At 42.5% G+C, this 13357-nt stretch overlaps 1 protein-coding gene across 3 annotated transcripts in view; it reads right to left on the bottom strand.

Annotated features, from left to right (window-relative positions):
* FAXDC2 (fatty acid hydroxylase domain containing 2) overlaps positions 1-13357 on the bottom strand; it is a 36297-nt gene that overhangs the window by 21329 nt on the left and 1611 nt on the right. For 2 of the 3 annotated variants that reach the window (XM_046666536.1, XM_046666535.1), the window contains exons 2-3: positions 3250-3294; positions 66-157 (exon numbers count right to left, since the gene is read on the bottom strand). In XM_046666536.1, coding sequence (XP_046522492.1) covers positions 66-157; positions 3250-3294 — 137 coding nt within the window. The remainder of the gene's footprint in view (positions 1-65; positions 158-3249; positions 3295-13357) is intronic. The other variant, XM_046666537.1, reaches the window with a different exon arrangement.

The raw sequence follows: 13357 nt of genomic DNA, 5'->3' as shown, positions 1-13357 counted from the left end.
CACTGCTCCCAGACCACCATACACTGTTCCCAGGTCCTGAATTAAAGTTGGCTGAGCAGACTCACCATGTGACTGAATTCCAGAAGGCCACAAGCAAGAGAAGGCCAGAGCCCAGGATGAAAGCTGTCTTCCTCATGGAGCCCCAGATGTGTCCCTCCTAGGGGAGGACAAGAAAGTGTCAGGCCCCAGCTAGCCTCCTGCCTTCATATGCTGCTCACTGCTGAGGACTGACAGGAGTGACACCGGCACGGCACTCTGCTGACCTTTTCCCAGCTTCTATGGGAGGCTCTTTGTCAAGAACTTTCCATCTGCATACGGTTGTGTTTATGAAAATTAGAGCTCAAAGTTGAGGGAGGGAAGAGAACAAACCAGACTCCAGAGAAACTAGCAGGCAATTTCATCACTTTGAGGCCAGGTGAGCCCTCCAGCAGTCATGGTGATGAGGATTTTTAGGCTGCTTAATTTTAAAGCGGTTTATGATGAGGACTTTTAGGCTGGTTACTTTTAAAACTACAGATGAGAATTAGGCTCCAAGGAGTGGAATTTGCTTCCTTGTCCCTTTGTTGGGAAAGATTTACATTTCTAAGGGAAACCGCTATCTGTAAAGATGCCTCCCTCTCTGTGCCAGGAAGAAGGGGGACGGCCTTATCTCTAGAAACTCTTAATGCCAGAGGCAAGAACTTAAGTTGGTTGCTGTCTGGCAATCTCATGTAACTGATTTAGGGTGGTGGCTTCTAACCTTTCTAACCTTTACTTAATCCGATTTGATTCTTGTCTAAAAGTCATGGGATCACCCAACGACCAGACCCCACCTGCACTGATACCATTTTAACTTTTTTCATGTTCTTTCCTTTGTCTTCGTAAAGAGATGACTCACATACCTATGCCTTAAATTTAGCCCTAACCCTCAACTTGGGGAAGCAGCAGGAGCTCTGCCTGCCCATGGGTCCTGTCCCCATGCTATTCCACACTATTCTCTAAATAAAAGAGCACTACTGCCAGATCTTGAGAGCTCAAGAAATCTTTCTTTTGACTCCTCAGCTCACCGACCCCGCATCAATGGGATTACATCACCAGTGACACCCATTATCTACACCCTGAAATCACCGGAGAGCTTTGAAAAATCCTGATGCCCAGGCCCCTCCCTGACCCCAGCACATAAGATCCTCTGAGGTGGGCCTGGGTCTCCATATTTTGTAAAGTTCCCCAGCTAATTCCAGTGGGCAGGCAAGCTGAGACGGCCATCACAGAAGGATCTGCAGAACCCTTGATGAGGCTGTAGGAACGTCATTGTGTTTGTGGGCCTGGCCCGTTTTCCCATCCCCATCACCCTCTTGCCCTTGAAGGAAAGAGTGAATGAACACACATTCTGACTTTCAATAATTCTTCTGCCTTCCAGGGAGATTAGTCTGGGCTGCGAGCTGCACAGGACGTTGAGTGGTTCTAGGGTCAAAGAACAGACTGTTACCAAAACCAAAGGGGGTTCCCTCCTGGCGAGTCAAATCAGACTCTCCACCACAAGTAATCGTCTCACAAAGTCAAGTATATTCGCGACAAATAGGAGACCATGAGGCATCATTTCCAAAGTCATGGTGTCCCCGAACAAAGGCAAGCTGGGACTTTTATTTCAGGTGGGGAATGAAGATTCAAAAGGGAGAGGTGGGTATTCGCTTGTGCAGGCTCAGCTGGAAAACATGCTTCCAAATACACTGCAGGTTATGGTAATAAGGCCTAAGCGCCTCCTGCAGAGAGCTTAGCATAAGAAATAAGGCAAAGGTCACAGGCGTAGCTCTTGTGCTAAGGCTTGGTCTGGTTCAGGGTGGTTGGTGACTGCATCTCCTTAACATAACAAAAGGAAAAAGAACAACTTGGAAAAACAACTAAAATACCCAAACCCACCCTTGAGATCCTCCAGGTAGCAGTTGGTGACAAGGTCACTGGCAATCACTGGGAGGTCCTTATATGTGAGCCTCCAAAAGCCTAAAGCAGAGATTATTGCAAGCTTGATGGTCAAAAAAGAAGGTCCCAGATTTGGAGAAGGAAAACCCTGGCTGCCAGGTGTGTCACCAATTTCTACTGTACCACGGACAGGAATTACAAACGTCCCTTACGTTCTGTTTCTAAGCCCAGATAGAGTCTGCTCATGTTCTTTCATAGGAAAGAACTGGAGATGGTGGTCCTTACAGGTGTGTGCTGGGGCTAACCTGCAGTTAGTGACTCCGGCCCTGTAGGGGGTAGAGGGGTGGGTGTTGTGGGGGAGGCTGATCTAGTAGGATGCTACATTTTAATCCAGACCTTTGGGATCTGAAGGAGCAGATTGTTTTAATTGATCAATTCAGAGCAACCTGAATCTGCAATGAATCATTTCTTCTCAGCTTATCCCGTCCTGTCCCACTTTTGATCAAAAGACCAAAAAGAAATGTCATTTTCCACAGTCAGTGAAAAGTTTTTGAAGGGCTAGCGCTCGCTGGGGTCCTGAGCTCTGGAAATGAGCTCCTCTCTCTCTCTCCCTCTCTCTCTCTCTCTCTCTCTCTCTGAGGGCTGAATCGGCAGGACCAGACGAACTTGTTCTCCTACACAGGCCACTCAAAGGCCACCCCCAAGTTTTCCAGACAGGTTATTTTAGGCTATTCCAATTATTCCTTTTTTAGGATTAAGAAGACCCTCTTCAGGAAATTTTCCAGACTCACTAGTAATTTTTCATTTCAATTTAATCAAATCAGGCTAAGTCAATTTAAAACCTCAATTTTATGTGTAGGATTAGATATTTTTTCAGGGATTATCATGTTTTCTCTCTCTCCAGCAGCCCAAGTGAAGAGAATATAGACAGGACAAAGGGCTCTGTGCAGTGCAGGAGCAGGCAGCGCAGAAGTTAGCTGGGGCCAAGAGCTGGTTCCCAGCCCCAATTTCCAGCCCTCAGTAGGCCTCTCTCTCTTCCCCAGAGCAGTTATAGGAAGGGGTGGTTCCAGAGGCCCGAGGCATGGGGCATTCTAAGGCCCAAGAGACGATGGTAAAACAGCTACTGGGCTTTTCAACTACCCTTATGCAGGCGTGCTCCCTCCTGTAGGCAGAGTGGCTTTGGTTATAAGGCATATTGGAGTCAAGTGGTCTCTGCTCAGCTATTAAAATGAGCACATCACCAGTGTGTCAGCTGCCCCTAAGCCTTGGTCCCCCAGCAGGTGCAGATATGGAAAGAATGACTGGCTGCATTCTCACCAATTTGGTGGGTGGGTGGGTGCTGGTGTTTACCTGCTTTTGCTTCTCATGTAGCATACTTCCAGCTTTTCCCTTCATCTGGAATAAGAAAACACAGGTGAGTCTGGATTGCATTTTCACATGCAACCAAGGAAATAGGGAATGGAGAAAGTCAAGGTGAATGGCTAGGAGTGATTTTTAATGCCGGCTACTCATTAAAATCACCTGGGGAGTTAAAAAAATACCACCTCTGTCTGGGTCCCACCTCCAGAGATTGAATTGGTCTGGGCATCTGTAATATGAAACCGGAGGTTGGCAATGGGACCTTGTCTGCCTGGAATTGGCTATCTAGGAGATGGGCTGTGGCGAATCCTTCTTTTGAATAGCCTCACTCTCTGCTTCAGTATGACCCTGTCTCATTCAGAAGAAATGTGCCCTCTGAGCCCACATCACCCTAAATGCCGATGGCCTAGGGCCCCGAGGAGCTACGGCTGCAGCCAAGACTCGGCCCCTGACTTTCTGGGACAGCTTCCTTAACCTCTGTGGAGTCAGAGGTCGGGTTACCACACATGGGCTGGATTTGTCTTCCTGACTGAAATTGAAGCATTATGCAAACTGTCCAACGTGATTCAACCAATACGTGTAGTTATACAGAGAAATCATCAAGACAGTGGGCTTTGGAAACTGACACCTTTGGCACGATCATATCTGCATTATGACTCTTACTTACTAGTTTTGTGACCTTGGTCAAATTGTCCTCTCTGAGCCTGTTTCCTCAGCTGTAAAATGGGACTAACAATAGTGTCTCCCACTCTTGCGACCTCCGCTGGGAGGTGGTAAGTGCCACAAGGACAGGCTGTGTATCTTTCCCTGAGCCTTCACACAGTAGGTGCTTCGCATATGTGCAGAGGATGAATCAAGCAGAGGACTCGGTTTGTTGAGCCAGTGTTTCCTCAGATGTGCCTCAGGAATCCTTACATCAGGGTCACCTCAGGGTTTGCTGACACCCAGATATCCAGGCTACACTCCAAATCAGCATCTCTGAGTGTGGAGCCTAGGAAACTGCATTTTAGACTCATTGCTGAGGTGGTTCTGAGGGACTTTACTGCCAACCCAGGCTACATATGCTCTGTGTTATGAGTCGGTAACGGTGACAGTAGGAGAGTGAGATGGAAACTGGCAATCATCTGAGGTATAGGAGGCAGAGCCTGGCTCTAGAAAATATCCTTCTAACCCACTCCCAACTCCCATCCCGTCTTCTTGGCAGAAAATGGAAACTGGAAGATTGAATTGCTTCGGGATAGCACTTCCCTAAGTCTCTGAAACTGGAAGAGATTGCGCCGACACAATGAAATTCACCTCACCTAATTTAATCAGCCAAGTGTGGTTTGTTGGGGACCTACTCTGTGCAAGGCCCTTGGGACTTGGGTAGATGCTGTGGGGCACACAGGGAAGTATACAACCAGGCCACTGCCCTCAGATTGCTTATAGTCCAGTGGGGACAAAACCTAGCAATATAGGATGGTAGAAGAAGCCCAGTGGCTGGGAAGGGAATGGCTAGGAGAGGCTTCAGGGTGGGGACAGAGAGGAACTGGGCTTGGAATTGGGGTTAGCATTTAAGGTAGCATATGCCTATTAAAGTCCAGAACAAGAGAATTATGTTCACTATCACCACATTAAATGGGGTGTTCGTCAATGCAATTAGACGAGAGAAAATGGGCAGAGGTAAAGAATTGGGAAGGAAGACATCAAATTATCACTATTTTTAGATAATATGATGGTATACCTGGAAAAGACAGTCAATTGCAAAACTATCACAAACAATAATAGAATTGAATAAGTTAGTAGGATATAAAATTAAGGTTCAGAAATCAATAGCCTTCATATATACATATAAACAACTAGTTGGAAGAAATGATGGATGAGGCAACAACAAAAAAGATAAAATACCTAGTAACTTTAATAAGAAACGTAGAAAATCTAGATGAGGAAATTTTAAAATACTCCTGAAGGGCAACGCAAGTGGACTTGAAGAAATGGGAAGACCCAGCATGTGGGTGGGTGGGAGACCCAGCATTATAAAAGCAAGAGTTCCCCCTAAATTAATTTTTTTTTTTTTTTTAAGATTGGCACCTGAGCTAACAACTGTTGCCAATCTTTTTTTTTTTTTCTTTTCTGCTTTATCTTCCCATACCCACCCCTGAACATAGTTGTATACTTTTAGTTGCAGGTCCTTCTAGCTGTAAATTAATTTTTAAAATCAAACTTATCTCAGTACAAATGCCAACAGCTTTGTTTGTTTGTTATTGTTGTTCCTGGAATCAGATGAACAGATTCTAAAATTTATATGGAGAAATAAGCAAGAATAGCCAGGAAAACACCAGAAAGGAAGAGTAGCAGAGGGGAGGGGCAAGAGATATGTGGTCCAGGGGCCGGCCTAGTGGCGCAGCGGTTAAGTTCGCGCATTCCACTTTAGTGGCCCAGGGTTTGCTCGTTCGGATCCTGGGCATGGACCTATGCACCGCTTATCAAGCCATGCTGTGGCAGGCGTCCCACATATAAAGTAGAGGAAGATGGGCATGGATGTTAGCTCAGCGCCAGCCTTCCTCAGCAAAAAGAGGAGGACTGGCAGCAGGTGTTAGCACAGGGCTAATCTTCCTCAAAAAAAAAAAAAATAGAGATATGAGGTCCAGCAACTACAAAAATATGTTATGAAGCTTTTTAAAAACTTATTTATTATTTCTCCGTTTCTTCAATTTACTAAAGAGTTGTTGCTGTAAGATAAAAGAATGATTTAACCAGGACTTAAAGAGTAGTTCTAAGTTGACTTGGTTCAATTTTGTATTCTTTGTTATTATTTGTTGGTTGGTTTAAAAACAAGGACCAAGATTTTTCTGAAACCAGTCAACAGTTCTGTGGGAGAAGTAAATGGATATGAATGCCATGCAATAACCTCCTTTTAAAATTTACAGCCTAACAAGAATTGTCTAGAAGGAGAATCGTTAGGAATGTGTGTGAGATCTCTATTTGAAAGGATGACAGGATAAATTATTCTGGGAGTCTTAATAACGGGAATACTTAAAAAATGGAGAAAATAAGATTTGCTCATTTTTATTTTCTAATGTGATGTTGCAGAATTTTCCTAGTTATATAAAAAGAAAATGATCAAACAAAAAGGATATTGTTTAAGGAACCCAAACAGTAGTCATTAGACTACTAGAAAAAATTCCAATGTTAAAAGGTGATGAACACTGATTAAAAACCAATTGCATCTCTACTTAGATAGCAAAATAAATAAACAAAAAACAGACAAAAATGGCATTGTCCATTACTTATGCCAAATGAGATGTTTTGGGCCATATGAACATAATAAGTGTGCTTTTCCCTGCTTTTATTTTTACGCACCACAAGTCAATGCATACAGAGATAAACTACTTTGAATCGAAAAATAAAAACCTTAATTCTAAGTAGATTACATAGTACTTTGGTACTAGATTTTTGATCTAAGTTTTAAGGATTTGTAAGTTTCATTTACAACAAGCTAATTCTATTACTGTCAAAGACACTTACAAAAATATGTCCCCACACTTATGCACAGACTGTACAGGACTATAAAATCTGGTAATCTGGACTTTAAAATTGTACTTGTTCTTATTCTTTCTTTTTAAAAGTATTTTTATTGATGTATAATTTGCATACCATACAATTTGCCCATTTAAAGTCTACGTTTTTATGGCATTTAGTATATTCACAGAGTTGTGCATTCATCACCACAATTGATTTTAGAATATTTTCAACAGCCCAAAGAGAAAGCCTGCATCCCATAGCCATCAATGTCCGGTGCCTCTACTCTCCCCCTTCTACTCTAGTCCTAGGCAACCATTAATCCACTTTCTATTTCTATGGAATTTCCTATTCTGGACATTTCGTATAAATCGAATCATACAACATGGGGTCCTTTGTGACTGGCTTCTTTCACTTAGCATAATGTTTTCGACGTTTGTTCATTTTGTAGCATGTATCTATACTTCAGTCTTTTTTATTGCCAAATAACATACCATTATATGCACATATCATATTTTGTTTATCCATTCTTCCATTGACGGACATTTGAGGCATTGCCACTTTATGGCTATTATGAATAATGTATGAACATTCATGCACAAGTTTTTGCGTGGACATATGTTTTTATTTATCTTGGATAAGGAGTGAAATTGCTGGCTCCTAGAGTAACTCTATTTAACCTTTTGCCAAACTGTTTTCTTTTTCTTTTTTTTTAAAGATTGGCACCTAGGCTAACAACTGTTGCCAATCTTCTTTTTTTTTTCTTTTTAAGGATTGGCACCTGGGCTAATAACTGTTGCCAACCTTTTTTTTTTTCTGCTTTATTTCCCAAACCCCGCCCCGGCCCCGTACATAGTTGTATATCTTAGTTGCAGGTCATTCTAGTTGTGGGATGTGGGACGCCGCCTCAACGTGGCCTGACAAGCGGTGCCATGTCCGCGCCCGGGATCCGAACCCTGGGCCGCCGCAGCGGAGCGCGCGAACTTAACCACTCGGCCACGGAGCCGGCCCCTGCCAAACTGTTTTCTATGTGGTTGCGCCATTTACATCCCCAACAACAATGTATGAGGGTTCCAATTTCTCTACATCCTCACCAACACTTATTACTGTCCCTACTGAACAGTGTCATAATCTGGCTGATGAGGAACACTACAAGTCACCTGGTCCTGCCATGTGACAAGGATGAAGAAACCTAGACAAAGGGGGCCAGGTGACCCCCCCCGGAGTTTACAGATGGCAGCACCAGAATCAGGGCCCAGCTTCCAAAATCTGTAAGGATATTTTATTTTTTGTCTATGATTGTACTTGGTTTTATTATTCTGGATGCATGTTTACCAGCTATGACCTTAGGAAATACTGCTTCCCTTTGATCCATGTTTCTTATAGATTACTTAGGCTGGAGAAAGGAAGAGAGAATGGTGACCTAGAAAGTACCTTCAAGGGTTTGAGGAGTTGGGACATTAGAAGGAGGTGTAAGCAAGCGGCTCACCATCCCCGCTGTGAACTACAGTACAGCAGAAGGTACGCAGTCAGCTCAGAGGAAAAGCTTCTCAGGGAGAAATACTGGGACATTTGATACCCAGCCAGGGCAATAGCATCTGATTTAGGAAAAGGCACCAGAATGTTTGGTGCGCTGTCAGCCTAACCCCCACCTGGAGGCAGGGGAATGGATTTCAGCCACTCTGTAGCCCTGTGATCTGATCCTTTGCCAGGACTGCTTCCTCCTCCAGCTCCCTCTATTGCCTGGCCACCAGCAGGGGAACCTGTTGTGGCTTGTAGCTGTGGGGTTCTACCTCACTGTGAGTTCTCATGAAAACCTAGGAAAGAAGTAACAGAGGGGAGCTGTAAGCATTACTCCTTATTCTGATACAGGATGGCAGCAGGGTCCCTTTGCTTTCTGGAGTCTTAGGGGGCCTCCACAGTCACATTCTGTACCATCTGAGGCTTCCAGAAAAAGAGTTGAGTGAATACTTCAGGACGGGAAGTCTCAGTCCAACCTCTGGCAAACACCCTGCCCCACATCCAGGACAGCAAATGTTACTTAATGATCTGAGCTTATAAGGATTACAAAGAGTTCTCTTTTAAATAATGATTTTCTCCACCTGCATCGTCCTGAGCAATTTCTGTTGGTCCTATCTCAGTTCGGCCCACATCCTCAAGATGAATGAGAACTCACCCTCACAAGGTGAAAGATTCTGGCACGAGGCAGAGTCATTCTCGATCCTGCAGTTTGCCTGCTGCCGGGAGACCCCCAAAGCCCAGATCATTATGAGAAAGGCAGTGGTGCTAGGTATCTTTGGGGCTAGGTCTATCAAGTGTCTCAATGACAAGGAACCGAAAGTCAAAGAAAACACCTCAAGTTGGGAAAGACTTGGAGAATGTGTGCATATCTGAACATGTGCAGACCACTCGCAGAGGGTGGAACCTTCACGTCACCATGGGTTCCCTCCTCAGTGCTTGTTAGGAAGTGTGAGAGGCTCTGTTGACCCTGTTGAGATAACCATTCTGTTTGGGGAGGAAGCTGAGGGGAGTTTTGGTTGGTTTGTTTTTTTAAGCTTCCAGGACTCTTTTTGCTATGTCCTACCATAGGAACTTCACTTACAAATCAAAATCTCAACCTAGGCTTATCATCACCATTCTCTTTGCCAAGAGCTTGTGAAGCTAATGAGATGTGGTCTTTGATTCCTTCCAGGAACATTTATGAAAAACTTACTATGGGCAAGGAGCCCTGGAGATGCAAAGATGAAGGAGAAACTCTCAGTCTAGATACATAAACCCATCATTCCAAAATCCGTATTGAAAGTTCTGGGCTACAGGTCTGGGCCACAGCTAAGAAAATGCTGAGTGGGGCAGGATATACCCAAGAAATCTTTAAAGGAGATCAATGCCTGGGCCTTCTCTCTGCTCTTGGATACATGGTTTTCAACCTCAGAACTGAAACTTGTCCTCCCAGATCTATTTTAGCTGACTCAAGGAACACTGGGTTTTAGTCAGACCATACTTTTAAAAAAAATCAAGATAGATATGAGCATCTGCTTCACGAATATTAAAACTACCATTAAAGATATTTCTTACTCCATTATTTAGTTCTTCAAAAAAAGCAGTGTACTTTTTATGAGGATACAGATGATAAATTCCTATAAGGACATTAGTGCACAGAAGTTTTCCTCCTTGGAAGAAGTGGTATGCTTTCTTGCAGAATGCAAAAAAATTAGACAACCATTTTGGTGTCCTCCTCCCCCCCACCCCTTTTTGCTTTGGCTGCCAGTAAGCTCAGAGTTAAATTTAATGCTCAGTTACACTTCTTGGGATTTTTTTCTTCTATTATATAATTCTGTATATAAAAAATGATGTGTACGAGGATGTTCATTGTGATATTGTCTTTAATGGCTAAAGTATGGAAACAACTTAAATTTCATCAATAGAGGATTGGTTTAATAAATTATAGTACATCCACTAATGAAACATTCTGCAGGCATTATAGGAATAAGGCAGCTTTGTGTGTACTCTCCAGAAAGAGTAAGTGAAAAAACAATGTGTGGAACATATGCAAGTGTGCGTGTGTGTATATGTGTATGAGTGTGTGTGTGCTGCTTATGTATGCATAGAATAATGCATAGAATATTCGGCTATCACTGGAAGGTTAGCTAAGAAACTGGTTAAGATGGTGGCTTCTGGTGAGGTAAACTGGCCGGCTGGGGACCAGGGTAGAAGGGAGGCTATCTTTTTACCATATGTCTTTTTTTTTTTTTTTTTGCCTTTTGAATTTTGTACCATGAGTAAATGTTATGTATTCAGAAAATTGCAGACACATTAAAAATTTTTTTAATGTATTCAATGCCCATTCATAGGAAACATTTGATTGAAAATTGGTAATTAGCTCTCCCTTTACTCTAATTTGCTTTCCCTTTACTCTAAATCAGATTAATTTCAATTCCTGAAGGGCTTTGAGAAATCTTTGTCTTCCCTGAAATTGTATGCCAGTTTTTCATGTTCATTTTTCAGTGTAGAAAGATCCATAGCCTTCATCAGATTATTAAAGATAACTATGATTAAGAACGAGTGCTCTGCCTTGTCTTTTTTTGTTAATTTTTCATAGTCCAAAAGCAAAGCCATAGCAATAAAGCACCTGGTTCTTTTCTCTACAGGTCATCGCCACCCTCCACACCCATCAAAACAGTACAAAAGGTATTTATTGAGTGCCTGGTTTCTTATCAGTTTTTACTTATTTGCAGCTGTTCTATTGTATATATCCTTTTATTGGAAACTATCTCAAACTCTTCTGAGATGCAGGTTGGGGATAGAGTATAAGTAAACAGAACCAGATATTAAAAGTAAAAACAAAAACTAAACGAGACTACGATGGCTGTGGTTGATGCCACATGGCAGGGTGCTGACAGCCGCTGTGTCCATGTTATAGAAACTGAGTGTTGCTGAGACTGAGTGATTAGAGGCTGATATGTAATTTTGACCTTGGAACAAGGTCATGTAAACCTGGTCAAAGGGAAAGTGACTGTTTATCTTCCAGTGGTGGGAAAGCCCTTTTGACTGCAGGAGTCACAGAATTTATCTGTTGACGTCCGATTTCACTGGAAGCAATGAAGAACTTTCTAACATGCCATTTGTTCTTTTGGCTAGGTCAGTAGGCCCTGATGCTATCTCCCAAGATATTTATCTAGGTAGCTGACTCCTCTAAGCCGCACAAACTATCATTCTGTTGAATATTTTATGCCAAAGCAGCTTGTTTTCTGTGCTTCTCTACCTGCCTGCAGACATGTTTTAGGTTTAAGTGAGCAGAGGGAGTCAGAAAGGCTCCAGAGGAGACCTCAAACATGTGGGCAGATGTGTCCTTACCCAAAGAAGTTCCTGGACATTGTTTGCCAATGGTAGCACTCAAGTTAGAAATTTTGGCAAACAAAATCAACAATTACTAAAAATTTAATATAAGTACTATAATCATTACATTTTTATTGTGCTTCCTCTCTCTGATTTTTCTCTTATCTTTTGAAGGCTCTCATCTAAGAACAGGAAGTTGTCGTAAGCTCATCTATTCTGATGCCCCCATTTTCCATATGAAGAAATGGAGGCACAGAGATATTCAGTATTCAGTTTCAAATTACACAGCAATTTGGTGGCCGAACTTGAATTCAGTGCTTATTTACCAACTGAGTCTGCAAAAAAGTCTAGAATGTGCTTATGCTGATGAATGCAGCGTGGGCATCAGGATTCTAAAGGGACACAAAGGAATGCGATGGGTCTCTATTAGCCATGAATAATGGATTAGATATTGTGTGTGTATTTTTTTTTAATACTAAAGGAAAAATAGAATATTTTTTCTCTAAAATATTAACCATTCTTTTAAAAAACGTTTATTGTGTGCCAGATACAATGCTAGTCACAGAGGATACAAAGATGAATAAGACATGACCTATTTAATAAAGTGATACTATACAACTTTGATTTTCCAAAGGAGAAAGTATGTAGGAAGAGAATATGAAGTAGTATTTATGATGGTAATGCATTTGGGAAAGAAATGAAATGCACTAAAAGTAAATATTCAAGTACAACAATGAATTGATTCTCCCTTAAAGGGAATTTGATATATATTGTGAGATTATCCAAATTAGATACCTGTTAATGTGGTTTTTTTTTTTTCTTTCTTCTTCTCCCCAAAGCCCCCAGTACATAGTTGTATATTCTAGTGGTAGGTCCCTCTGGTTGTGCTATGTGTGATGCCACCTCAGCATGGCCTGATGAGTGGTGCCATGTCCACACCCAGGATCTGAACCAGTGAAACCCTGGGCCAGCTAAGCAGAGCGTGCAAACTTAACCACTCGGCCACAGGGCCGGCCCCAATGTGGTTCTTTTGAAAGCAGATGATTCTGAATGTGCAATGTTTTTATTGCAAAATCCTCAATGTAGGTAAATGGCTACACTGTAGGTAATGAGGCTACATCTGATGTTCATGACCTCATGAATCTGAATACGGGGACAGAAGAATGGGTTGAGGGTGGGAGGAGTAGAGATAGTTTAAGTTTTACTTGTCTACAGCCTGATTCTTTCAGATTTTCTTTCAGATTCCAGGTTCCTGAATGTTCTGCATGGTTGATGAATGTTTTTACAGGTATAGGTATCTTATAGGCATAAGATATATCATCTTTACATGAATGTGCATTGTTTCTTCATAAACATCTTGTGAAATTATTGGAATCATTTACTTTTAGAGGAGATTAAAAAATAACAACAACAAAAACGCTTACGGATCATCTGGTCTCCCCCTTCTGTTTCATAGCTAAGGAGATAAGCCTAGATAGCAGAACTGACTTGTTCCAAACTCACAGGCTTCCCAACACTGCCTGGTGCTACGTGTGCTTTTGGAACAGCAGATATTCTACTCCATAAGTGGGCAATGACACAGGGAGAGGGCCACAGACATGAGGACTGGAATCCGGTTACTCCAGCTTCTGCTCTCAAGCGGTCTGTGTTCTTGGAAAAAGCTGAGCAGTCTGTCTCCAGGGCTGCGGAAACTGACCTGAAACGTAATTACACAGCTTAAAGCCTCTGGTAAGAGGGTGTGGAGGAGCTGCTATGACCAAGG

Source organism: Equus quagga, chromosome 7 (genome assembly GCF_021613505.1).
Source record: "Equus quagga isolate Etosha38 chromosome 7, UCLA_HA_Equagga_1.0, whole genome shotgun sequence".
Classification (NCBI taxonomy): Eukaryota; Metazoa; Chordata; class Mammalia; order Perissodactyla; family Equidae; genus Equus; species Equus quagga.
This window is presented reverse-complemented; position numbering and strand designations above follow the sequence as displayed.